Below are 27,938 nucleotides of genomic sequence, written 5' to 3' on the forward strand. Positions count from 1 at the left end.
CCCCCCCCTTATCTACAAGGAACACTTTCCAAGACGCCCAGGGGATTCCGGAAACACAGTACCAAACCCTATAGGTATCATGATTTTTCCTTTGCATACACAGACTATAGCATGGATACACTGGCCAACGGGATGATTCACATCCTGGGCAGGAAAGAAATGGGATGGCACAAGATTTTATCACACCTTCAGAACAGCACACCATTTAAAACTTATGAATCATTTCTGGAATTTTCCATCTAATATTTTTAGATCATGGTTAACAGTAGGTAATGAAACCAAGAAAAGCTAAACTTTCTTGGCGGAGGGGCACTACTGTACCAACAGAAGCCCTTGTGGCTCTCATCTGGCCCTGTTGGGTTTGCAGCCTGAGCTTTGGGTTCCCTATAATGTCCCAAGGAAACCCCAGGCTGGGGTGGCCCCTGGTTCTCCACAAGGCAGGCACAAATTCATCACCACAATGAGAAACAAATTTGGAGATTTTTACTTACAGAACCTGGGCCGGGAGGACGCGGTGAGTCGTGCAAGGCAGGAACGAGAAGCGAGGCGGAGCGCTTGCAGCCCCTGCAACTAGCGGTATATATATACATACCCCGGACCAGGGCGAGGCCCGTGTGGCCCGATTCCCGGGAAGCCAAACGCCAGCTCAAGAGCCCCGTCCTTGGGGCAGATGAGGTGCCTCTAGTTCTTGCTTCTAGTTCTTATCTTGACCACTGGCTTGGGCCATTCGGATGTGACATTCTACTTCTTGGGACGTGTCTCAGTACTGTCACCTGAAAGTCCTGGGCTGGGGGATCTTCCCACTGCGCCTTGAAGGTGGTTGGAGCACAGGTGTGAGCCATCGAGTGAACCTGCTTCTGTAGCGTTCTGATGCTAGGACAGCCACCTTTGCTGTGGTGTTCTCTTTTCACATTATTTATACATTGTGTATCCATTCGTACCTCGATGGACCCGGGTTGCTTCCACATTTGGGCTACTGTGAGTAATGCTGCTATAAACCAGAGTATGGAGATCTCTTGGAGACCCTGCTTTCAATTTCTTGGGGTATACATCCAGAAGTAGGATTTCTAAATCATTGTTCTATGGTAGTTTTTTGTTTGTTTCAGGTTCCCCCCCACACACACTGGGGATTGAGCCCAAAGGCACTTAATTACTGAGCCACATCCCCAGCCCCACCCACCTTTTTTAGAAAGGGGCTAACTAAATTGCTGAGGCCGACCTTGAACTTGCAATCCTCCTGCCTCAACCTCCCAAGTTGCTGGGATTATAAGCGTGTGCTACCATGCCTAGCCTATTTTTAATTATTTAGGACCTGGCACATAGTGTTCTGCAGTGGCTATAATTTTACATTCAGTATCTTCACATCCTCACCAACACTCACTTTCTGGGTTTTGTTGTTACTAGTTGCCATGCTAATGGGTATGAGGTATGGTCCCGGTACTTTTGTTAGTTTTGTGGTGCTGGGGATTGAACCCAGGGCCTTGGACATTTGAGGCAAACCCTCTACCAACTGAGCTGTCTCCCCAGCCCTGGTCCTGTCCTTTTGATGGCATTTATGGAGCCTATGAGCCAGTGTGGAACTGCCCTGCCTCTAGAGATCTTGTACACAAAATAAATAATATCCTTATTGTTGAACTCTCCTTTAGAAATGTCTTAAGCATTTTCTAACAGATACACTGCTCTTCCTGTAAGACCCAAAACAGAAAGGATTCATTCTCTTCGTAATTCAATTATCTTTTCCCCATGTTTTCTGTTACAGATCATTTCCTGCACTGAGAACTTAGCACAGATCAAATCACAACACAGTACAACCTCAAAGGAGTGCTCATACCAGCTTCACCCGTGATAACCACAAACTGGAAACAGCCCTGATGTCTGCTCAGTAAGAAGCTGGATAAACCATGGTATATCCATACAAAAGAATACCATTTTGCAATAAAAAGGAATGAGCTATCAGTACATGAATGACATAGATGAATCTCAGAAACATTATGCAGAGTGAAGAAAACTTCATTCAGAAGAGAACACTGCAATGACTCCATTTATGTGAAGTCTTAGAACTGGCTATGCTAATCTATGGAGGAAAAACAATGGCTGTGTAGGCCTTCCCTGTTAGTAAAGGGTCTTTGAATACATTTTAATTCCCTCTTACAACCACTTTATTTTATTGCCTCTCGAAGTTAGCATAAGAATTAATGTGTGAAAATAGTGGAGCCCTGGTAACAGTTTAACAACCAGCCCCCTGGGTAGGAAAAAAGTATGTGCATATTTATTTAGTTACTGAAAGGATATAAAGCACACAATTTATAAAACATACAATAATCTTTATTGTAAATTCCATATAACCGATCAGTTCTCACAGAATGTAGTACTTGGTTTCTGCCGAAGTTACAACTGTCAAGTATAGTTCTGACATAAAAGCTGATTGATATTTAATGTGTATTAATTAGCAATAACAAAATGAAACAAGGAAAACTACATTAGAACTTATCAATGATGTGAGGAGCTAATTTGATGAATCAGATAATAGTTCTCAATTGCTGGAATATTCTTCAATTTTATGTGCTATTCCTTAGTTACACACATGACATGTTTTTAAATTTAGTCTGTATTAACGTTTTCATCATCACTTTTAAGTCTAGACATTACACCTGATTCATCACACCTTGGTTTTCATAGTATCTGGAGATTTCCATGGTATAAATAACTCCACTCTGGCCAGTTCTGAGCTACAAATGTACCATCACTAGCAGGAAAGAAATGTGCAGGAACACAGTAATTTGAAGTATTTTCACCATACCAGTAAGAATTAAGGCACATAACCTCAAAAACTTAACAGTAAAACTCAGTAACTAGAAAGTGAGAATTTTTAAGGATGGATTTACTGAAAGTTATATATATATAAAAATTGGGGGGCGAGGGGTACTGAGGATTGAACCCAGGAGCGTTTCACTACTAAGCCACATCCCCAGTCCTTTTTATTTTTTATTTTGAGACAGTGGCTCACCAAGTTGCTTGGGACCTTGCTAAATTGCTGAGGCTGGCTTTGAACTCATGATCCTCCTGCTTCAGCCTCCCAAACTGCTGGGATTACAGGCATGCACCACCACACCTGGCTATAATTTTTAACAATGATTGTGTTTATCACTGGCTCCCTAAATTCCTGGAAAGGTAACAGATCCCGTGAGTCATTCAAGCCAGCTGGAGTACATTACAGCTAGAACACCAGGTTGTCCTGGTACTTTTTCTTGAAGATCCTGTAATTGGAAGCCCTCATGCTCCACGTGCACACAACTCCCCCAACACAATCAGGATTAACTCCCTGGCTTTTCAAGGAATCTCATTTTGCATTTGGATTTAAAAATAAAAGATAGCCAGATGTTCAATAAATGTGTGCATTATTAGTAAATGACTAAACCGTTACTGCTCCAAATTCAGATACAACAGCTAAGAAAAAGAGCAGCTATCACAAGGAGCAAGAAGTTCATCAAAAGAGAATGAACGTAGGTGCTTTCCACTTTGGAAACTACCCTACTGACATTTAACTGCAAACACCAAACAGGAAACGAAATGGCTTTCATAGGGGAAAAAAAATAGAAGTTAGAAACAAAGCAACATCGTAACATGGGGTGGGGCAGGTGCTAAGGTTAAGGATAAGTGTTCAGAAGAAAATGAGACAACAGGGGGGGAAAATGCACACATCTTACTTCGGAAGCATTAGAAGATCAGAGTTGACTCTGCAGACTCCATTAGGAAAAATAGGGGGGAAATATCAGGAATACCATATTTACCTGTGTAATCTGTATTTGAGTTATATAAAAGCAAGGACCCCACCCTCTTTAGTACTGTACATTAAAATTCTGAAAGCAAATTCACTCCCAGGGAATGTGCCCCAGTTAACCCTCTGGAGGGGGCTGAGCTTCCTCCAAGAGTGCCCTCAGGCTCCCATGCCCACTCAGTGTTGTCCTACGTGCATCTGATCCTTGGTGTTGGTCAATCCCCTCAACAGCAACCAACTCTCAGAGTGGGAGCAACTGTGCCCTGCTACTAGAACACAAGCCACAGCTGTTTCTAAACTAAAACCGAAAACTTGGGAAAGCAAACATAACAAATTTTAACATGGGCTCAATGCAAGTGTGAAAACTAAAACCAGATCCGTGAATTGCCTGTCTTTCCTCAATGACTCACAGGCAACAGTTTTTAAATTCAGCAGAAATTCAACCCTTTTTTCTATCAACTGACCATTTATTTGGAGTTCAGTGATACCTTGTTAGGCTATGCCAAATGGGGGGACAGAATAAAGTGCAAATTTTGAGTAATCGCTGAATTTGATCAATATCCTGATCAACACCTCAAAGTAGGTATGAGATTAACAAGGGTTTTGTCTTTTCCCAAAAGCACAATTTGCAAAGGGAAAAAGGGGCGGGGTGGGGGTTATTTTGTGGCGAGTCTGTGGCAAATGGCATCTCAGTAAAGCCTTCCTTAATTCATGCTTATTAGAGAACAGGACTGACATGAAGACATCTGAGCCACCTCATTTAACCCAGCATTTCCAAATGTATTTGATCAAGGAGCCTATTTCTCCCACCTAACATCAATTAATATCCACAGAAAAGCAGTGGGCATTACCCATTTAAGCAACCGCCCTGATATGGGCAGCTGGCACGGGGACCTGTGAGGAAGGGCAGGGGGCTGTCTCCTGGAGGCACTTCACCCGACTCATTGCCAAGGCCGATCAAGCACCTCCTCCTCTTCTTCCCCACCCAAAGAGAAAGACCTCCTCAGATACAGTGGTCCATGATTCAGTTGACATTACAGAAAATGGGAGCAGTCCTTCCTTGCTGGACTCTCTAAACTCTGAAATCTCCTTTCTTAAAAAGCCCTGCATATATCCATTTCCCCAGGCTGAGTCAAATACATACATCAGGGTTTCTGCTATGCTCAGGGGAAAGATTAGCTCAGTAAATTAAATTATAAATGGTTTTATAAAATGTCAAGGGAGGTAGACAACAAAACACCACTCAGTTAGAAATAATATTTATTATCCCCTCCCCCCATGTACATATTACTTCTCAGAAACATGAAGATATTATCCATGTCCTCATCAATTACAGTATGTAGAAAATAAACAACTCATATCCTGTCAACAATATATTTTCTATCTTTTTAAAACAATAGCCGCTTTATTTCATTTTTTTATGTTAGTTCAAGAATAGTTTCAAGTTTTATTTTTTGGATCAAATCAATACAGTCTTTGTTTACAGGTAACAATTTTCTGACCGAGTCCCTCCCCCCAACCCCTAAAAAAATTCTATATCCTAAGTGATAAACTCTTCTTGTACATTCAGCAAACTTTATATTGGAAAAGAAAAAGAATAATTGAGATAGGTATTTACTCTCGTGCACAGTAATAAATCTAGCTGAGCTTCTACACCTTGCTTTGCAATGATGTTTGCATAAAATAAATCACCTCTTATCAAGTTACAATGGTAATTTCTTGAAATGTAGATATGAAAGCAATACACTTAATCCACTGAAATTTCCTTCTAATTTTTTAATCTGTAATTAAACTATCACCATAAGGACAAGCTTCATCCCAAGATGTTTCTCCTTACCCTCAGCTATTTCACTCTGAATCCTGGAGTCCTCTCTCAGATCACATAGACATACATTAAAAGCACAGGGGGGAAAAAAATGTTTTAGCTTGCTGACATAATGCCCTTAAGTTTGCTGACATAATGCCCACATTTTAACTTTAAAATGTAAAATCAGAGTTAAAGCATCACTTAAATTGTACAGTACATTATTAATCAACAGTGTCCCACAGACTCAGAAGTTCCCTACACTGGTTGTCTTCTTTGCACTTAATAAGTCTGTAACATGACTCAATCAAAGAATGTGCTTGTAATAGGCTGCTGGTTTAACTTTAGAATTAGAAGTTTTATACTGGGCTATTTTCAAATATGAGAAAGGCTACGAGTGGTATATGAACTATTAATTTTGTTTCCCATTACCTACAGGAGGAATTTATTCAAATAAAATTTTACAAGACAAAATGAGAATCTATATGCCTACATGTGGATGCATACATATATATATTAAACCTAACTAAAGTTTTACAAGCAATACTAACATAGTTCTGGTTACACATTCCTAAAGACTTAATGGTCTTAAAGATACATGTAATAAAGAGGCTTATGCAAAAGGCAAAACTTAAGAACGTGATCTTTGAGGTTTTCAATATTACTTCAAAAAGCTGTTTCTATCCCTCATAGAAGAAAACTATGCAACTGTTTATCTTAGGGAAAAAAAATATAAAAAGATAATGCTATCATGTAAGAATTCACAAAAACTATAACTGTATATTCCATAACAGTCATACCTACTTAAGGTAAATCACAATTGTGGTTTGTATTGTGTTACAGACATCACCATTACTTTTCCTCTTTTATAATGAGAGGTTTTATCTTTTTAAAAATTATTTAACGAGTGCCACAGAAATTCAAATCCCAGTAGCAACAAGTTAAACAATATTACAAAATAAGGCATTCTGTTCGCATATCAGGAAAGTAACAGGCTTAGTGCAGTAAAGCGAGCTCTTAACATTTTACAATTTTATATAATCCAAACAGTATAAAGAAGGCAATCTCTACCCAAAAAGTCCAATTAATTTCTATTTTTCAGGGAAACAGAAAAACATACATAAAATTCTCAAACTTTGGCTATTTCTCCCACTGCCATAAACAGAGACTGATCTTAAGTGTTTAATAAAGCCATTAGACATGTGGATCAGTCTCTGACTATGCCATTTCTAAGCCTGTAGGTCACACAATAAATGATTCCAAATTATAGATTAAATCTAATTGACAAAAATCCCTGTAGTGTTATTTATGAGGGGAAAAAAAAAACAACACGTGAACTCAAGACACACACACACGTGTGCAAACACACACAAGCACACGTGCCACATAGTAAACAGTTTCCTTAATTAGTTCTCCAGAAAGAACCAAAATTCTTTATCATATCATCAAGCTGCAGCATGTGTACGAGGGGCAGCAATGCAACCTTATAGCACAAGGTAAGAATCTGAATGAACTTTTAAAGAACTAGTACCTCGAACCAAAGATTTTACCAAAGATGAACTCTAAAATACGCATTTTTTTAAAATTTGGACTTGACTGCCTGTTGCACTTTTACATTAAGTGTCGCTTAAACAAAAATAGAGCATAAATTCAATATTCTACCATCTAAACATTTTAAAGCAATGGTTATGTTATCATCAACAAGTAAAATGCACCTAATTTGGGTCTTTTGACACCTCTTAAGTTTATTGTATGATAAAGTTCTTCACAGTTTAAAATATTGTGAAGAAATATATTTATGTATAACTATTCACATACATACTATGTACACATACTATGTATTTGATGTATCCATAAACTCTGAATGTATGTATCAGTAGGATACCCACACATATGCAGGAATCCTAAATAGACTGGTGTGAAGTGTGAAATGGTTTCCCAGAAATGCTCAGAAAAGAATATTATTATGAATAACTGTAATAACAAACATTTTACCTTATTTACATAGTGCCTATCTCCCAAGAGGTAAATATGCTTTATAGACATTTCTTAGATACTCTGTGAGGTTGGGCACTGAGGACACTATCAATTCTCATTTTCCACAACCAAGTACCTGCCCAAGATCATACATTTTAACAGTGGCAGAGTAAAATACAAACATTAAGCTCTCCCAGCTCCCAAAGTCTTTGATAACCAGATCTAACAGTCCTGTGGTGATACCAATATTTCCAACATTCAACACAACTTCTACCACAAAGGATCGATTTCTACATCCTCCTGTACTTGTGATTGTGCGTTATATGTATATCACAGGGAGATTAAAATGGTTTTTGGTTTTGGCAGATGAAAAAGTCTAACATTCAGTGTGATTATAATTCAGTGTAACTTCTCCAGTTTAAGTGCGACACAGCTGATTGGTCTACTGGGGAGATGCAGTCAATGTCTAATCATAGCTGAAGAGTTCCTGATCCAAACAGCTACTGTATGATTACAGAGATAGCCTACAATCTTGTATTGTCTTAAAGGTCTTTTCTATCTCCACATATGGTATACACATATAAATAAGCATTTTAGCACAAAATGTACAGTTAGCATCAGTTCATGTTCAAATAAACAAAGGCCTTAAGGATGAACTTTAAAGGCCAAGAGCTCCTCAGAGTGCATGTTGTTTAAAGATCGAAGATCTGGCAACTTTAGAAGTAGTTTTGTAAAAATAGAGGCCTCGTTTGGATGGTTTTTCATTATTAAGGTCCTTAGTGCACGAATGAGGGTTTCCTGCAAAGCCTCCACAGAGTTGACGTTTTCTATTCCAGATCGATCTAACAGGAAGTAAGGAATACAGAAACAGAAAGGAAGAGGATATATTATTGACAATAAATAAAAATACAATTCTTGTTCATCAATCTTACTAACAAATTCAAACAAGGTCTTTATACTTTGAAACAAAGGCAAAAGATAATCCGGCAAAATTTTTTCAATCTAACGGCAAGTTTTCTAACTGTATTAAAATGCACACGTATCACACAATGTATTTGATAAATCAAAATTCTTCAGTGCTTTGGAATTTTGGTTCACATAAAACAAGAAGTTTTGATCTGTTAAATCAGATGTCATCTGTGATGTCAATGGCTTTCCAAGTGCCAAGATAAAATGAACAATGTGATACAGAAATATATTTTTAATACATATAAGCCAAATTCCACACGTGAAATGCAGGGACCCTCTAAAATAACCTCTAATAATTCCCCTGGTATTCATACCCTGTGTAATCCGTTCCTCTTTCATGGACTAGACTGGCTGAATCATATCTAGTGAATAAAACTCTGGCAGAGAAGTTTAGGTTACAAAAACTTGTGACTTCCATCTTAGGTATCTATCTCATTAAGAAAAGTCAGCTACCACACTTGTGAGCTGCCCTATGAAGAGGTCTCCAGGGTAAGGAACTTAGATGGGTCTCCAACCAACAGGCCACAAGGAAACAAGAGGTCCCACACAATAGCTTTCCAGGTGCTGAATCCTGTCAATAACCACATAACCCTGAAAGCAGAGCCTTTCCTCCCCTAGCTTTCAAATGAGGTCAGGGGCCTCTGCTTGACTACAACCTCCTAAGAAACCCTGAGCCGGGGAATTGTCTCTAAGCCACACCTATATTCCTAATCCTCAAAAAAATGTAAGATAAAAAACATTTATTTGTTTGTTTGTTTTTTTACCAAGGATTGAACTCAAGGGCACTTAACCAGTCTCATCCCCAGCCCTTTTTTATATTTTAGTTAGAGACATGGTCTTGCTAAGTTGCTTAGGAAGGGCCTCACTAAGGCTGGCTTTGAACTTATGAACCTCCTGCCTCAGCCTCCCAAGCTGCTGGGATTATAGGCATTCGCCATTTGCATTCATGAGGCACTAAGTTTTGGGATAATTTATTATGCAGTAATAGATAACTAATACACCATGCAACTTTATTATACTAGTTATATTACACTACATTCACTTTCATTTAGCAAGACTATGTTTACTAAGCTTGCCATGCAAAATGTTAATTAGTGATTTAGAATAAACCAGCAATAAAGTATCTCAAAATTAGCCAAACCATATGTAGTCAACCCATAGGCTTTTTTCATCAGCAAGTTATTTCCTCTCTTTACAAAAAGAGGCAGTAGTGCACAAGAAATATGCAATGGTCCCCAGTAGAAGGAAGCTGTAATTAACATGAAAAAGATTTCTCTTCTACAAGGAGGCAAACTTCTTTGGTCATTCATGCCCTATCATTTTTCACAAGGATACTGAGGATGTCTTGCATTAACACTGGTAGTTTAAAAAGCCCACTGCAATGCAAGCATTTAGAATAAGAACTAAAATTTAATAATAAAGTGGGGAGGGAGTGTGATACAGAAAATGCACAGGAAACATGATGAAAAAGGCTTATCTTTTTCTGTAAAAGATGGGGGAGGAAGACATACTAGACATGGAATCCAGAGCCTTGCACATGCTAGGCAGGGTTTCTGCTGAGCTACAATACCAGTCCTTTTTTATTATGAGACAGGGTTTCACCAAGTTACCCAAGCTGGCCTTGAACTTGCAATCCTGCCTCAGCAGTAACTGGTCTTACAAGATGCATCACCATGCCTACTGAGTTTACCTTATACATACAAAATTTGAAATCATAACTATGTCAACTCTTATGCAAAAAGAAACAAATTGAATACTGATTATTGATATGAGGAGTCTGAATTTTTCAGATAAAACTATTAGACAAAAAACCTCTTTCTCTTGGCATCTTTTAGCCAATCATAAAGTTATCTTTGCAAAAATACTTAAAGTTTTCCATAATGCTTCCAAGAATCTGTTTTGCCTTTGATACTCAATTGTTGTTTTCTTTTGTTTTATAAACATCTTTGTAACTTATTAAATCATTAGCCAAACTCTGAATGTATGTGCTGGCTACTCTTCTAGGTGCTTGGAAATCAGCAATGAACAAAACAAACCAAAATCCTTTCCTTTTAAGGTCACATTTTAGCAGAATATAATATTTTGGATCTTATCATAGGTAATTACCATACCAGAAAAGAATGACAGCGTTCCCCTCAAAATAACCAACATGGACAAAGAGAGAAACCAATGCTAAGGAGGTAAAAACTGTTTGAGTGGGAACTAGGATCATGAATAAATTGGTCCTTTGGTTAACATTTGGGTTTAGATGACCTATGCTTGTTTCCACAACTCAGAACTCAGGGAAATGGATGCCTATACTAAAATGCAAATCAAATTACATTTTACAAAAGCCTCGATTTCTTTCTTTTCTTTTGGTACCAGGAATTAAACCCAAGGGCACTTAACCACTGAGTTATACGCCCAGTCCTTTTTTGAATTTTATTTTGAGTCAGGGTCTCTCTGAGTTACTTAGGGCCTCAACAAGTTGCTGAAACTGGCTTTGAACTCCCGATCCTCCTTTCTCAGCCTCCCAAGCCATTGGAATTACAGGTGTGTGCCACCACACTTGGCTCAAAAGCCTCAACTTCTAAAACCAAGTTCTTTATGATTTTGAGGCCAAAGGACCCGATGATAAATCTGGCTGGACCATAAACAACAATCTGCTATAGACTGTAACACTGAATGCACAGACTGAAGTGGAAACCCATCTTCTAAAAAGTGCACTGAATTAGGTGACATGTTCACATCTGTCCCCCGCTTCTTCAGCTGGTTCTTCCTGCCACTCCCAAAAGCCTGTACACCTCACCAACCTCCTCCAGGATGCATCTACAAAGACAACTGAAATCTCTATCTAGAAGAGTCTGGGCCAAATACTGACATGCTGGTCCTTAACCTTCAACCAAAAATTATTGCTGTCACTTCACACAACCTGAAAAAAACTTACCTTCCAGGTGTAACTCCCCTTCAATGGCATCAGGATTCTTCCAATCTCACAGACAAGGTCATGTTGAGATTCCCCTCTCCCTTAGCAGCTAGAGCTATTTCTTCATAAGCAGTACAGTGGGAAGGCTTTGAAGCCAGGCACTGGAAGCTCAAACACCTGCTTAGCCAATTATTAGAAACGTGACCTTGGGTAAATCATTTAACCCTTCTATTACTCAAATCCCTTGCCTGTATGACTAAGGATAACATGTCCTAGGCTCACATGAGAGGTTCGTTTAGGAAATAGAATTATACAAGGAGACCTAGAAATTGGCTAGCATTTCTTCTAACATCATCAAAATTTTTTTTTACATAAATGAAGTTAAAAAAAAAAACAGAAGACAACTAGAGATTCTAAGGAAAACAAAAAGCTATTCAAAAAAGAAGCAAAACTATAATGAAGAGAATATAAACAATCTATTTGTTACTTGACATGGAACACTCCCCATCCAGGATAGAGCAGTTTGGGGCAGAGATTTATGTCATTTTTTAAAAATGTTTTTATTAGTGCATTATAACTGTACCTAACAGTGGGATTCATTATGACATAATCATATGTGCATTATACCTTGACTATCATTTCATTGCCCACTGTGTGAATACTATGAGCACTATTTACATACCATTTATTCTACAAATATGATTTTTAACATTCCAACTTTGAAGTTGATAAATGAAGCATGTAAAGCAATCAGTTCCAGAACAGGACACAAATGTTTTGATTCCTAATTACAAAGAAACCATGGTATAGAAGACACTTAAGATAGAGCAGAAGGAAGATACTCTGTAGTGGAGAAACTCTACCAAGACTACCCAAGAAAGACAATGTAGAAGTGAAGGAACAGAAAATATTAATGTACTTAAATTACAAATAAGACAAGCAACTTAAAAAATAACACAAAAATTTAGAGGAAAATGTAAGGGCACTTTCATTATCACTTGTATCTGCTAAATAAGAGTTAGAAGCAGTACATTCAGTGTTGGGTGGTCAACCATCAGAAAATTAGAAAGAAAGATTATTAGAAACTTAGTCCTCAGATGAATAAAGTTGAGATTAGAGGAAAAAAGCAGAGACTTTTCATTTATGCTCTTCTAAATTTTTTAATCTCATTTTCCCACTTTACAAATAGGTGATTTTTCAGTAGTAAAAATTTAAATCTGATGTGAAAAGTACATTTGTGTATGCTTGTATATCTTCAAATATAGACATAACAAAAATGAGAATGTGTTGCGTTCTTTTAAAATCAGTCTTTCTGCTTAATATTTCAAATATTTTATTTCAATAAATAGGTAAATAGAGAGATGAAGGGCTAGGTAAATGTTTGATAAAGACACCAAAATTAATAGAGATCTTTTTTGGTAATGCTATTTTCATCGTAATATTTTCTAATTTTTCAAATAATCCATATTAATCTTAGAATCAGAGGGGAAAGTCCTTTTTGAAAGATTAAAACAAAATAAAAACACATGCCTAGTGGAAAACATAAGTGAAGTAGCATGGCTCCGGCACAGAGCTCCCTTCACTTTCCTGTCTCTCTCTGAACTATCTCCAGACCTGGACCCTTCCAGCACCTCGCCCCTGCCCTGTTCCAGGGGCACTGATTCTGCTGCCTCATTTCTATTGCTTCTGCATCCTCTCAACCTAACTCGCCAACAGTGACTTTCCTATCTAATCTACCCATGATAAAAAGGCAGAAATAATGTTAAGCACTGCTATGTTCATGCCCAATCATTCCCCTATTGAAGAGGTGACAGATTCTGCATTGCCTGTAGATCTGTTAAAACTTCCCTGCTTCATTCTCATAGCTAGTAGCCCACCAGCCCGTGCTCCCCTAACTCTCAAGCCCTCTGTTCCCAGGCTCTGGCCACCTGCCCCTTCCTCTGACCCATCTCATGTATTTCCAAGCCTTTCCATCTTTCCACAAAGAAAATTTCAATAATACCTTCAAATTCCAGCTCCACTTCCTTCTTCCCCTCAAAGCCTTCTCTGATCATTTCATCTTCCTTTCTTTTAACTCCTGCCCCTCTCAGCCAAAAAAAAAAACTATGCAGTTTAGTACCAAAAAGTCTTGTGGGTTAGTTGTGTCTCTCCTAACAGAACACAAACACTTGGGAGTAAGCTTGTGTCTTAATGTTTTTTGTTTCCCCTGAGCACCTACCACAGAGTGTATTCATGAAGAATTTAACTAGTATTGATTATATCTCTGGTTTCACAAAAATTAATCTGATGTCAACTCAAATCAATTCTAATTACTAATCAAGAGATTCTGCAAAAATGGTACAATGCAAGAGGAACTACAAGGTTAATGAGAAACAGGCATCCTCTATTGACTTTCACACTATTCCATATCATAAATGCACTTCTAGTTATCCAGGTAGAGCTAATCAAAAAAAGCAACCAAATTGTACTTCCAAATGGCATAAGTCTTTAGTTATCCTATTGATATAAAGGCCTTTGAGATACACAGGGTTCTCTAAGATTTATTATAACTTAGCCATCTAATCGGAGGCCATAATTTATAACCCTCACAGTGTCTAGCACCTAGGATGCTTTACAGAGTAGGAAACAAATGGGAAATTTAAGAGATCAAAATATTGTAAAATGTCCAAAAAACGTTTTAAAAATGAAGGTAAGTGATACCTAAAAATGCTGGCACTTATATAGATGCTTCCCAGGAAAATCAAAGTCTCAACTTCCAATTTGCTATTGCATACTATCTGTGTCTTAATGGCTATTGTCTTTATTGAACTGAAAAATTTTAGTTTGATACAACTGCAATATAAATTCAAGATGGCAGGGAAATTCAGAAACATCAATGACTCACATAAATAGGCATTAAATGTAAGGACTCAGAAACCTTGATCATTCAAACAGTGCCTGACACCACAATAAGTTCACATAGTGAAATCCCTTTCCATTAAAAGGATGAGGAAACCAAGACCCAAAGGATAAAATTACTTATCAATTCACACAGAAAATTCAGCAAAGCTGGGCTGAAACCACAACTTAATATAATCATGTTTCTTTGCTCTTGATGCCTTTAACATTTTCAAGTAATCCACATTATAATTAAAACTCAAGATTCATATTTGAACCACCTACCTACCTGACAATACATAATGTCCCAAAAAATAAATCTGTGAAATAAAGATTTACACTTGCAAAATTTATGAACACTAAAAACTACTAGTGGTAAATGCAAATTTAAACATTATTTGATTTGTACTGTCATTATTAAAAAATTAATTTCACAAAAATAATAGATTCATGTAATATACCACTTTCCTTAAAGGACTTATTTCCTCTATATAGCTTGCTATGACCTAGTTAACTGCCACCTTCTCCATCCTTGGTCACTTATGTTCTAGTTGTGTCACAATTTAGAATCAGCTTGCTTACCTGCAGATACTAGGACAACTGCGGTAAACAAACTCATCTCTTCATCACTAAGCTGCAGGGCATTTAGCTTCTCACTAAATTCAAACATAGAGTTTAGCAGATCCCCTGCTCCCATTGAGTGTAGATCATCCACACTATACTTCTTTCCACTTAAGAAGGTGACAGTACGCTCTTTTGCATCAAATAATGATGCAAACCGTACCATTAAAACCTGGAAAAAGAAAAAGACTTAAATGTATTTGGAAAAGTTCAATAGTAATACTAAGAAATAACTCAGTATTCAAGTCAGTTAAGAAACATTCTACACACACACACACACACATATATATATAATAAAAAGGAAGCTGTAAAGGGGAAAAAAAGTTTATTTTTACCTAGAAAACACTTTAACATAATTTCTCTACCAAAGCAATAAATATTCCAAGGAGAACATCAAGAGAAATTCAGCAACCAAAGGCAAAATACATGAGTCCTATGATACTCTGAAACTCTAATAGTTAAAGATTTTGAAACACAAATATAAAATTAAAGCAGTCAATAACACCAAGAAGTTTTAAAATGGGGCCTGAACAAAAGCATTAAATAAACTTAGACCATCAAATACATCACTCAGTCTCTGTACCAAAGTAAAAAGAATAATATTTCAATGCAGCAACATCTGGAAACATCAAAACACCAAATGCAGACAAGGCAAACACAGCAGATGCCCTCTAATTAGGCTACTTCAAGAAACCATAACCCAGAGAGACCACACACAAGATAACTACCACAATAAAAGTGTTCTAAATGCCAAGTCATGATTGCCATTCAAACCAAATCAGTGAACAATCCCATTACTTACCTACAGCATTCCCTCCGTTACACTAACTGGTGACATCTATTGTCATACATTTCTCTCATAATCAAACGAACACTGAACAAACATCTTCCTTTTGCAATCCTCCCAAGCAAGGACTTGTTTTACCCAAGACAGTTCAAAAGGAAGTGAACCTCCGATGAAAATGTTGTTACCTTAGAATACAGCAATACCAAGACAAATCACAAGGTGGAAAGAATATAAGTCCTGGAATCTGGGATTTGTGTTCTAATCCTGGATGTGTTATGAATTTACTGGTAATCCAAGAAAAGTCTCTTGGCCTCTCTGGGCTGTAGTTACCTCTTCAAAACAAGTGAACTGAACTTGATCACTGATTTCCCTTCTGGCTTTAAACCTTAAGTTTAAAGTTCTCCTTCAAAAAAAAAAAAAAAAGCCTACCCTGTAAGTGCTACTTTTTAATTACTCCGTAAGTACTTTATTTATGAAAATGTCTTTTCTGTTCTAGTCCAGGTGCTCCAGAAAAGACAGCCTGGGGCAAAAGCTTCTGTGGACTGTAGACAAGCACATATGAAAACAGGAATGAGGGAAAGGAGACAGAGAAGAGAGCAAGCAAATATTAAAGTATGTATTACTGAGCAGGCCACCACTGAACAGCAAGTACAACTGATAGCTCCATCTTGTGGGACCATCCTAGGCTCCTTTATCCTGCTGATCAAAGGCTCAAAGATCTGGCCCAGCAGACATCAACTTTCCACCACCCCCCAAATCTCAGTTTTTGCTTAATCTCAGAGTTTTGCAGGTCCCAAGACTTCTCACACCTCAGCAAGCAATAGGGAAGCCCTGGAGCAGACAGAATAAAAGGTACCAGCTCACCAGGTCCAACCCAGGTGGGAAGCAATGGCTGCCTCAAGCCCAGGCTGAACACAGAAGAAACAGAGTAGAAAAATTAGCCAAGGATCCTAAAGCAAGGTGAGCCCCAAAGGTTCTGAAATGGCACATAGAGACATCTGATAAATCCTGAAAATATTCTACAAGTTCCTAAAAGACAAAAACCATATTCTGTTCTCCCTTCTGATTCTGATTGAACATAAGAAACACCAAACTAGGCTATTAGTAGATGTCTAACACTATAGAAACCACCAAGTCCGCCCCTAAAACTAACACAAGAACTTGGGAGTTTATATGCTAGGGATACAGAGTCCCTAAGTCACAAGTAACTCTGGATTCACCTAGTTTCTTACCAAAACCCTGAGATGGTTATTCTTTTCTTGGTAGCTTCAAATCATGAACTATAAATACTTACAGAAAAGAATGAAAACACCAAAGAAAATGAGATACTACATGTCCTATATAAATATTTAGGATAACTAAAACCTACCTCAAAAGTCCCAGCTTTTAAAAGGTTGACCTGGTCATGCTGAGAGAGATCTCTGAATCCTGGAATACGCTTTGCAAATTCCACCACTTCTTTCACTGCTGGAGTGAAGCTCATGGAAAATTCTTCCCAGATTTCATGCCCTGATTTATGTGGATCCACATATGGAGACTTACTCATTGGACAAACCTAGTATACACAAAACAGAAAAACTCTTTAACTGTAAGAGGTGATGAAGAAATTTCAAGAGTAGTACCTCAGATGTCAAAAACCCTACAATGAAAACAGCCCCCAAACACAAGTAAAATCTACAGATAAATTCTCCATTTGCTGCTCACACCTTAATATAGGAAGCCTCATGGCAATAAACAGATACAGTTGCACATTGTCAATTTACAGTAAAAATAAATTCTAGTCAATGAAAGGTGTGTAAATATTTAAAAAATAGAGGTATTACAACCTTCACATAAGAAAAAGTCTCACAGCAACCCAATTTAAGTAATAATTAATTTACTATAAAAAGAGGTGGCTAAGCAAAAATGCTACCTGTAATCTATCACAAAAATCTACTGCACAGGTTTAAGAGTTTGTTAACACTGCTGCCACCTTATGCTGCTATATAGTACTTTAGGTTTTTTAAAAAACAAATTGACGTATATTTGATTCTCAACTCTGTTAGTTATGACCAGTTATAACTATCTCCTCCACCCTCCGCCCAGCCCAGTGCTGAGAATGAAACTCAGGGCCTCACGCATGCCAAGCAAAAGTTCTAACAAAGATATACCCCAGTCCATAATTATTTCTTAGATGAGGCAATGATCTCTAAAAGGTTTGGTGACTTATCTATACACAGCTGGCAGTAACAGGCTTACAACCCAAGCCTATATTTAGTTATTTTAAACTCACTTATTTCTAAATAGGCAAAATTACAATGTTGTGATTTCCAAGAGGAAGACAGTAAGGTGTTCCATTTTTTAGACAAGGTCACTGACCTTTTTGTTTCATAAACAATGATGTGATCACTGACCTCCACTGTTCAATTAAGAATGACTACAGACACAAGGTGTACTTTCTAAATGCAGACTAAGGGAGCGAAAAACAGGAAGCCAGGAAGTCAGGAGCGACCTATAATGAAACATGTACTGTATATTCTATCAGTAACCAGACTTTCAATTTTCATTAATCAATTTGAGATCCTAGAACGGGACAATTCTAAAACCATGGAGGACAATCATGAAATCAGAACCCCTGAATGCTTAGGAATGTTTCCTTCTTTAAGGAAGCCACAAGGCTTAACAAAATATAAGTCTATCTTTCACACAGATCCTGGAACTGAATATTTATAAAGGACAAAAACTGGACTAGAGTCAACTATTTTGAAAATGAAAAAAGACGACTTTAATTACCTGGTGGTAGAATAATATCAAGCACTATCAAAGGACCTCATGGTTTAAACTGGAAATGGTGTAGTACTGTTGTTTTTGATGAAATTTTGGCAGAATAGTAACACTGTATTTTCATGTAGAATGTTGTATTTGATGAAAAAATTTAAATGATATGAACAGCATTAAACTTATCTCACAGAATGAAAGCTGAGAAAATCCTTACATTAGCTTATTAAATTGAAATATTCCTAAGTTCTCAAATAGTAAATCATCTATATTCTATATTCAAAGACCTTTCTGCATAATAATGGTTATGATGGCACATGCCTGTCATCCCAGCTAAGAAGGCTAAGGAGCCAAGAAGCTCAAGACCAGCCTGGGCAACAAAGCAGGATTCCATCTCAAAAAAATTAACAAAAACCTCTCTCCACCAAAATCAAAAATTTCTGACTATGGCAAGCTAAAAGATGAGTCCTTTGGAGAAAAATCCCAAAGCTAATACAGTACTAATTAATCACGCTACTTAAACTTTCAAAGGGATTTCTAAGAATTAAAGGCCCAATTCTGTATGAATAGTATTTTACATGAAATCTTAATCCCAATCACAGTATCAATTAAATCATATGCTTAGACCTAGCCTTGTGTGAAATTAGCATTCCACAGAGGCTATTTATTAAATTCTTTGACCTAAATACTATACAAAATCAACTCTATAAATTTCTTAGGCTTTCTGACCCACCTCCCAAGTTGGTACTTCCCCACATAAAAGAAAACCTTCAAAGCTTTCCTTGATACAAGGTGAGCAAAAAATTGATTGCACTATACCAGATGCATCCTCCCTCCAGTGTTGCACAGGTAACTATTCTTGTTCTCATTCTGAGAAAATCCATCTATTGGAACTCTATCACATACTCTTTGAGTATAAGCATTGGAGAAGTTCATACAATGTCCATTTGCAATACAAATGGCATGCCCATTTGGGTAATGCATTATGTTCCTCCCTTTGTACTGTCCATTGAGATGCTGCTGGCTCTCACTATAAGGAAAATGGCTATTAAGCCCATTGCCACAATGGTCGTGATTTAAATTATACTGCTCCATGTTCTTGGGAATCCGCTCTCCTCTCTGGGGCTGCATGCTCTCAGCTGAATTGTCTCGCTGCTCTTGATTATACATAAAGGTATCCTTGTGGGCTCTGGTCACCATGCCAATCACTTCTTCCTTTGCAAAGTCAGAAGAGGGAGGAGGAGAGCTTTTGATGTTTTCTTGCTCCAGCTGGGGTTTCGGTCGCAGCTGTTCCTGGGCTGGTAAAGCTGTCTGTTCATGATGTTCTACTAATGTGTCATTCTGCAAGTGACCACTGAACTGGCTGTTCATCATGGTCTTCATTGCACTTTGCATTTCAATTAGCATCCTCTGTTTTTCACGCTTAGGAATACGACCAAACCGAACAGCTATTAAAGAAAAAGATATTTAACATATAAATTCTAAGTAAGATCTCTTAGTACAAAAAAATTACAAAAAATTATCTCTGATAGCTAAGGCCTTTAGTCACACAAATAAAAAACATCTATATGTCTCTGGACCAAATTTTTCTAAACTTGGTATTGATGTTCCAAAGAAAGTAGGAAACCAAAGGAAATTTTTCTATTCTTCTTCTAAATCAAAACTAAGGAGATTTATTTCCTAGGTATTTTACAAATAAAATGTAAGAAAGAAATATAAAATTAACTAATGAAAACCACAATTTGAAACAGACCAGCATTACTAACTTGCACCTATTATTAACAAGGCTGAGTGAGGGCGCTGTTTTCAGGCAGGCCTGAGGGATTCAGGACCCATGACCAGGAACACTGACCCGACCCAGCAGGTACAAACACTCCCAAAATGCTTAACTCATCAATTCCACTTGTAAGCTTACTCTCAAGAACCTAAATGTTAAATTATCTATGCCCCAAAAGCACATTATCATTTTTGGCTTCCTAAGAAAGAAAATCACTTTAAAACACACATACATACAATCAACAGAAATGTAGTTATTGGAAAATACACTTGCTGGGTTTTAATTAAAATCAATGGAATAAACAAAAATTAGATCAGTCACCCGCCACTGTTTTAGAAGTTAGCCTTAGGAAGTATACGGTCCCTAATAATCCTATCTCCGAGGCAAAGAAAAGCTATTTTCTAATCTAATATTTAATCAAAGATAATAAAAATTCTATATACCTACCTAGCAAGAAAGCCTTCTACTCTAATTGTAGCCTCTAACAATAACATAATCAAAGACAAACAATTTTATCATGTTTCATATTTTACTCCTTCCCTCACAAATGACTATTGGTTTTGTCTTTTGAGGCAATCGTATCTATTCACTATTTTCTCTTTCTTTCCCCCACCCCCACTAGGGACTGTGAATCCAGGGATGCTTTACATACCCAGCCCTTTTGTATCTTTTATTTTGAGTCATGGTCTCACTAAGCTGCTGAAGCTAGCCTTGAACTTGTGATCTTCCTGCCTCAGCCTCTGGTGTTAGGTGTGCACCACCACACCTGGCTCCATTCACTATTTTTATAGTGCTAGTCTTACAAATACTACAAAATTCCAGACAACTGAAAAAAATTAATTATTCAAATCTCTTATTCTACAAATTCCTCATTGCAATATTCAATTTCTGTATCTGAGGATATTCGAGTTAGAGTAATCAGAGGGATTGCCTAAATACTCCTCTCTAGATAAATAGAACTGCTTGGCAGTTCCTAACTATCCACACTAGACTAAGGCCTCTGAAAACCTCACATTCCTCTATCATGTTACAGAAAGACATTATCCAGAAATGATTTTCCCTAACTACAAGAGAAGAGTCAAATCTTCAATCATATCAAACATAGATACCACTAAGAATTCCACAGATAAACACTTTTCTTTTCAATGAAAATGGATTATGCCAGAATTGAGCAACTACCTCCACTTCAGGTCCCAATATTTCTTTCAATTTTGCATCTCTTCTGCATGTGTTCAGAATCTGTACACCAAAGCATATTTTCATCTCAGGCTAAAAAAATTATAGACAATTCACGTAAGAAATGGGTTCCTCAGTAATCCTAAGAAATGAAGAGTCCAAAATTCCTATGTGAAGAGAAACCAAATCTTTGTCTTAGAAAAAGTCTTCAAATTGTTTAGTGGGTAAAAATGGGTTTTTATAAAAAGTAACAACATCAAAAAAAGAAATTAAGTCAAAAGCTGTTTTGAGATGATGCTAAAAACTGATTTTAATGAATTTAGTGTCCTACAAGGAATCGAAATGTGCCTCCTAAAATCTGCTTCACCCTAAACATAAGAGAGCCATGAGTCTGGGTCCTTCTGAGGAATAAAAGCCCAGGTTCATACACTTTAAAAACATTCTTTAAACTAGAAACATACCGTCTCTTGACATTCCCACAGACAGACACTTTTTGAAGCGACACTGCTGACATCTGTTCCTATTCATTCTCATTATAGAGCAGTTTTCATTCTTCAGGCACTTCTTGTATTGGATGTTTTGCTGAATACTTCTCCGAAAGAAACCCTACGAACAAAGGAAGATTTACCCATCCTTTAAAAACATTGAGATGAACTCCACAAAAGCACTGCTTCCTCACCTATCTACTATGAGACTAGCTACCTGGGAAATAATTTCAGCTTAGGACAAAGGGAAATATAATACTGACACACAGAATCATCTGGATTCTTACTGTTATGGATAAGCAAGTGCTGTCTATACACTGATCTAACCAAGTTTTTCTTCCCCATAAGGATTCTCTGCACAGACCCAAAGTCCCCCTTCACCACTTGGTACCCTGCTACCAAGTCCCCACCTATAGCCACATCTGCCATCTCATACTTCTACTCACATACAAATTCTAAAACTTTTGAAATAGAAATGACTGATTCTTATAAGATTGGTAGAGAAATATGTTTGACAGCTATAATTCCCTCACCAGAACCCTGAATTACATTGGTAGAGATTGGTCTTTCCTGAATCAGCCAGGTCTTCGTCATGCGCCCATAGGCCGGTTACCACCCAAGGAAAGACAATTCCCAGCTAGAGGACTACAAATTGCTACCTTCACTACACACAGAATTTAAGTACATGCCCTGACAGGTCCTCGAAGAACTCTGGCTTAGTGGTTCCCCAGAAAACAGAAAACTCAAGAACACAATTACCAAAGTATTTCTTTCCTCTTTTTATTCTTTCCCCTGTACAAGGGGTTGAATCCAGAGGTGCCCTACCACTGAGCTACATCCCCAGACCTTACTATTTTTTATTTTGAGACAGGGGACATGGTCTAACCATGTTGTCCAGACTTCCTCAAACTTGCAATCCTCCTGGCTCACACCTCCCAGGAGCTGGGATTACAGACCTGCGCCACTGCACCCAGCTACCAAATTCATTTTAAACTGCATTTTCCCTGCATATTATGAATGACTATACATTTCATCTTTAACCAGTACCTGTGGGATATCATGTTTTTATATTTTGTGACGGTTATATTACACACTTGAACATGTAAGAGCTAAGTTAAATACTTTTTAAAAGGGTATTAAATAGGCATATGCATTTATCAAGAATACACAGTGAATTTCATTCATTTTGGGCTTTTATTTTCTTGCTATAAAGAGAAAATAATACCTGCCTCACAACTACTTCACATTTTTGTAAGTGTATACATATTATATGATTTTTGAAACAATAGAAAAGAGATATGCCAATAGAAAATAGTAAGTAATCTTGCAAAGAGACTTAGTCATTAAAACTAAATCAAACTCAGACTCCAATTTACTTTGAGCCACCCTAGAGAAGATTTCCTCTTTCATCATGTACATTCATTATCTTGTTCATCCACCATATCCTGCCAAACTGGATTTCTGCTTCTGGCCTTAAGTCAAAAAAACAACGAGAACATATGTCTTCATCATGCTAATTTTTGATAACAGGAGAAAGGACTGTGCCATATATTAAAGAGACTCAGGGAGAAAAACTATTGGTTGGTTGACTGATTCCTGGGATAAACTCAAGAAGACTATCTCTTTTTGGAATTATCTGACCAACGTCCTACTAGTGATAGCTAAGAAATACTCAACTTGCAAATTAACTACATTCCCAAGTGCTCAAGACTGTACTCACTTGTTTAAGATATTACATTTTTACAAGTAACTAGGAATCATTATTTCCAGCTCCCAGTACCTGACATATCAGAATATCAATGTATCTAAGACCTGCTATGGTTTGCATGCAACACCCCAAAAGTTCATGTACTAGAAACTTAATCCCCCTTACAGCAGTGTCAAGAGGTGGGACCTTTAATTGGTGATTAGGTCATGAGAGCTCTGCCTTCAGGGATGGGCTATGTTGTTATCCTGGGTGTGGGTTTGTAATAAAAGTGAGTCCAGCCCCTTCCATGCTCATGCTCACATTTCTGCTTGCTCTTCCTCCCTCTCTCCCTCTACAGCGCTTTCCACTACATTATAATGTAAGAAAAAGGCCCTCACCAGACTAAATCCCTTGATCTGAGACTTCCAAACATCCAAAACTCTCAGCCAAACAAATTTTATAAATTACCCAGGCTGTGCTACTCTGTTATAACAACACAAACAGAACCAAGACCTACTTCAAAGTTCTGTTTAAATGAAGTTCAACAAGGTAATAACAGTGCCTTGCCTGTTTTGCTCCATACTGCTTCCCAAACTCCCAGAACTGTGCCTGACACAGTTTGGTGCACCCGGCTCACACCGTAAGCCTAACTGAGATGGCAAATGTATTTTGATCAATACTTTAAAGAAAAAAGAAATGCTTTCACTGCATTAAGAATATTTTTCAAAACAAGTTACATTTAGACACTACATAAATGCATAATACTTGAGAGGAACAGCTGACTTCTTTTTCCCTCCCAGATATTCAAATGTGGGAATCTGCAAATCTAACCCCAATTTATTTTACCCCAGAATCAGTAGTTTAAGGAAACAAAAGCATGTTTTACCTTACAGCCTTCACAAGCATGAACTCCATAGTGGAATCCTGATGCCACATCCCCACAGACTTTACACAGTAGAACCATGCCACTAAATTCTAGAGCACAAACAGACACGAAGTGAAGAGCTGGAAGAAAAACTTAAAAAAATATTTTCTTTCCAATTGAATATTTTATTTCACTCAACCTGAAAAATACATATCTGCTTTCATAATGTAAAAGAAAAATCTCCACACCAAATTAATAAGAGTAAATCACAGTATTCTTTCTTTTATTTTTTGTACTAGGGATTGAACCCAGGGGCGCTTTACCACTAAGTTACATCCCCAGTCCTTTTTGTTTTTTATTTTGAGGCTGGGCCTTGCTAAACTGCATAGGTCTTTGCTAAGTTGCATAGGTCCTTGCTGGCCTGGAACTTGTGATTCTTCTACCTCAGCCTCTCACATTGCTCGAATTATAGGTGTGTGCCCTACATGCAGCCATGGTTTTCTTTTAAATACAGCTTATAGAACTTCCAAAAATACCTCAGAGTACTTTTTTTTTCCCCTTTCTTGATAAATTTTAAACATACTCTCAAATTTTGTAAATTCGTAGTTGCTTTGCAGCAGATATGCAATCAGAACTAAGAAAATAATTCTCTTTTGATAAAAATTAAGATTTTAAGCAGAGAAATCAATCAATAAAAGATGTGCAAGGATGTCTCCACAGGCAGCTGCACTCATTCCACTCAACTACGGGAGCAGCCAAGTGTACTCCTTCTGACCCTCCCCTCTGCCGGTGCTTGCTACTTCCACACTCACTCAGGAACCCAGATCCACTTCTCACTGGTTATCCCAATTCTGCTTTGTTGTCTAATCCTAAGCATTCCCAACTCCAACTTCAAGAAACTAAACCCTGTCCCACAATTCTTTTTAGTCTTTTGTTCGAGAAACAAGATTCAACACTAGGAGTCAAATAGGAAGATATGTGATAAAAGGGGATACCCTAGAAGAAACATGTTCAGGCAGAGACTATAACTACATTGACAGCCCCTAGGCTGTTACTTTTAAAATCACTGCTGATTTCTTCTATACTGATCTATGATTATCCAGAAGGGAATGAAAATTATACTCAGAAATATATTGACTCCCCCAAATGAAAAGTTGATCAAATAAGCCCCACCTGCAATTAATGGCAACAACCTTCAAAATATTTAAATCACTTACTTGTCACACCACTATGACTCTTTGTCATCCCAGGAGCACTCGATTTGCTTGTTTTCATGGAACAATCTATTCGGTCATTCTTCAGGATGCCTTCAATATTGGAGAGATCCCCATTCTTGGAATTACCATTGGTATCAGAATTAGAGCTATTTGGAGAAGATGGAACAGAAGAGGAGGAGGACTGGAAGCTATTCTCAGAACCCTCACTGTGACAAGAGGCAGGGCTAGAGGCCGAGCTGGAAGAACTGATATAGGCGATCACACCTCCTAGAAAACAGAGAAATCAGACAGTTAAACACAATATGCATTTTTTTATTTTTGCAAATCTGAACATACTAATTTACCAAATTGTTAGTAAAGTCACTCACTTTAGAAACAGGTTACTAGTATTAAATGTTTGCTTACATTAAAAAAGTAAAAAGGAACCCATTCCTTTATTTCCTACTACCCTTTTGTTCCACGAAGGTCAAAGCACAGGTAACTCCCACTGATTTAAAATGTGAGAAGGTCCTTGCGGGCTTGATTTCTCTGAGCACACACAGACCCAAACCTAAAGCCTTTCATTTTCCACTCTTTTCCTAAAAGGGCTGAAAATCATCCCTGAGTGACTTCATAACTTACAGTAAACAAATTGTTCTGGCTGTAAAGAGATCTGGTTCTAGTCCTCTCCTTGCCTCCTCCATTATCCCCTCATCAAACAGTGTCATAAAACAATGAATTCATCATCTGCCTCCCGAGCACTTGGCTGAAACACAGTTGATGGGGAGGGAACAGATGTAACCTTTGGATCTTCAGGTAAAGTGATATATCTCACAACAGGGAATTTCCAAAGGTTTGTTGCTCCCAAACCTTTTGTTTTGATGCTCTCTGAAGACCTCTATGACTGTCCACTAATCCGTAATCCTCTCCCTCCTCCACCCCATTATTCTGCCACTGGACTTGCAGGCTCTGAGCAGCTCCTAAGGAATCCAGACTCACAACTTGTTCTTCTGACTCACTATTCATAGTACATGTTAAAGAGGCTTGAAAGAAGAACTCGGGCTACGAGAATAGTAAGGCTGCAGCTAATGCACTCTTCACAAACCTACTCTCAAAATGCAGCTTACCAGTTCACCAATGTAAACTCCACAATCCTCTGAAAACTGGCCTGAACCTCCCAGGTTAAGACAGAACCCATAAAATTATTCCCAGGGTATAATTTTCAACTTCTCAAATAGATAAAAGGTTGCAGGAGTAACCTCAAGGCCAGATATAGTATTTTTCCAAATCCCAGGCAAAATAAGTCATTCTCATCCTCCCTGCCAAGATCTACCATATTTTCTTTTCTTCTTCCCTCCATCATCAACAAATATTTATTGGCTTTTTTGGTATGCAGCATATAGAAAGTTTAATTATCTCTTTGATCACTGTCCTAAAATCTTATATAAACTACTGTTTTCTGTTTCCATCTATTTCTCAAGTAGACCATGAGCACCAGGTGCACAGTGTAAATTCTCTGTACATGCTTCACAGATAAGTCTGCCATAAATTGTTTTTAAGACCTATTTTCCCACCTTTATAAAGCCCACATCCAGTAACACAGACAAATCCTAAGCAGTGACAAACATTACCAGAAAGCCACAAGTGTAACACAAAATACCCACTTCCTGACAACAGTCTTAATGTCTATATAGAGCAGAAAGGAGAACTCTGCACCTTTCCAAAGTAACAAATGCAATTTGAGAATTCATCCTGAAATAAAAAATATCCTCTGCTAAAGAGAAATGACTCCCCATTCTTTTTTTTCCCCCAGATGAGAAGCCATGATTTACCACTCATTTTCTCTCTCTCTCTCTCTCTCTCTCTCACACACACACACACACACACACACACACACACAGAGCAAAAATAGAGGCCAAGGGCTGGGGATGTAGCACAGTACTAGAGTGCTTGCCTAGTATGTGTGAGGCATTAGGTTCAATTCTCAGCATTATACACACACATACACACACACACATATAAATAAAAATAAAGATCCACTGACAACTAAAACAAAAGTTGAGGCCAAAACAATTCCAAAGAATAGACAGACATTTTAATTTAGACAAGAAAAGAACAAGCAGAGGAATTTAAAACCACTTTTAGTCCATTATGCTGAAATTAGGTATGATATATGTATTTAGCCATCAATATACACATCCAGTCTGGGAAACCCCTGAGGAAAAAAACACAACCACCACTCTCAAGTGGTCTGAGCACAATTCAGAAGAGAATTCT

General features: G+C 37.7%; 1 protein-coding gene across 2 annotated transcripts; it reads right to left on the reverse strand.

Annotated features, from left to right (window-relative positions):
- Positions 1 to 5,021: 5,021 nt before the first annotated feature.
- On the reverse strand, positions 5,022 to 25,974 carry Nr1d2 (nuclear receptor subfamily 1 group D member 2). Of its 2 annotated transcripts, XR_007344373.1 has the most exons (8): positions 25,683 to 25,974; positions 24,487 to 24,575; positions 21,890 to 22,034; positions 19,295 to 19,923; positions 17,088 to 17,273; positions 14,893 to 15,103; positions 11,455 to 11,610; positions 8,332 to 8,401 (listed from the first exon to the last, which is right to left on the reverse strand). XR_007344373.1 is itself a non-coding variant. In XM_015489563.2 (7 exons), the coding sequence occupies exons 1-7, from the start codon at positions 25,738 to 25,740 to the stop codon at positions 8,205 to 8,207; spliced, it is 1,515 nt and encodes a 504-aa protein (XP_015345049.1). In that variant the 5' UTR covers positions 25,741 to 25,973; the 3' UTR covers positions 5,022 to 8,204. The 2 variants fall into 2 exon arrangements, 1 of the variants encoding a protein (XP_015345049.1); XM_015489563.2 differs by lacking the exon at positions 11,455 to 11,610 and having other exon boundaries at positions 5,022 to 8,401; positions 25,683 to 25,973.
- Positions 25,975 to 27,938: the final 1,964 nt, after the last annotated feature.

This window comes from Marmota marmota, unplaced genomic scaffold (genome assembly GCF_001458135.2).
Source record: "Marmota marmota marmota unplaced genomic scaffold, marMar, whole genome shotgun sequence".
NCBI classification, from domain to species: domain Eukaryota; kingdom Metazoa; phylum Chordata; class Mammalia; order Rodentia; family Sciuridae; genus Marmota; species Marmota marmota.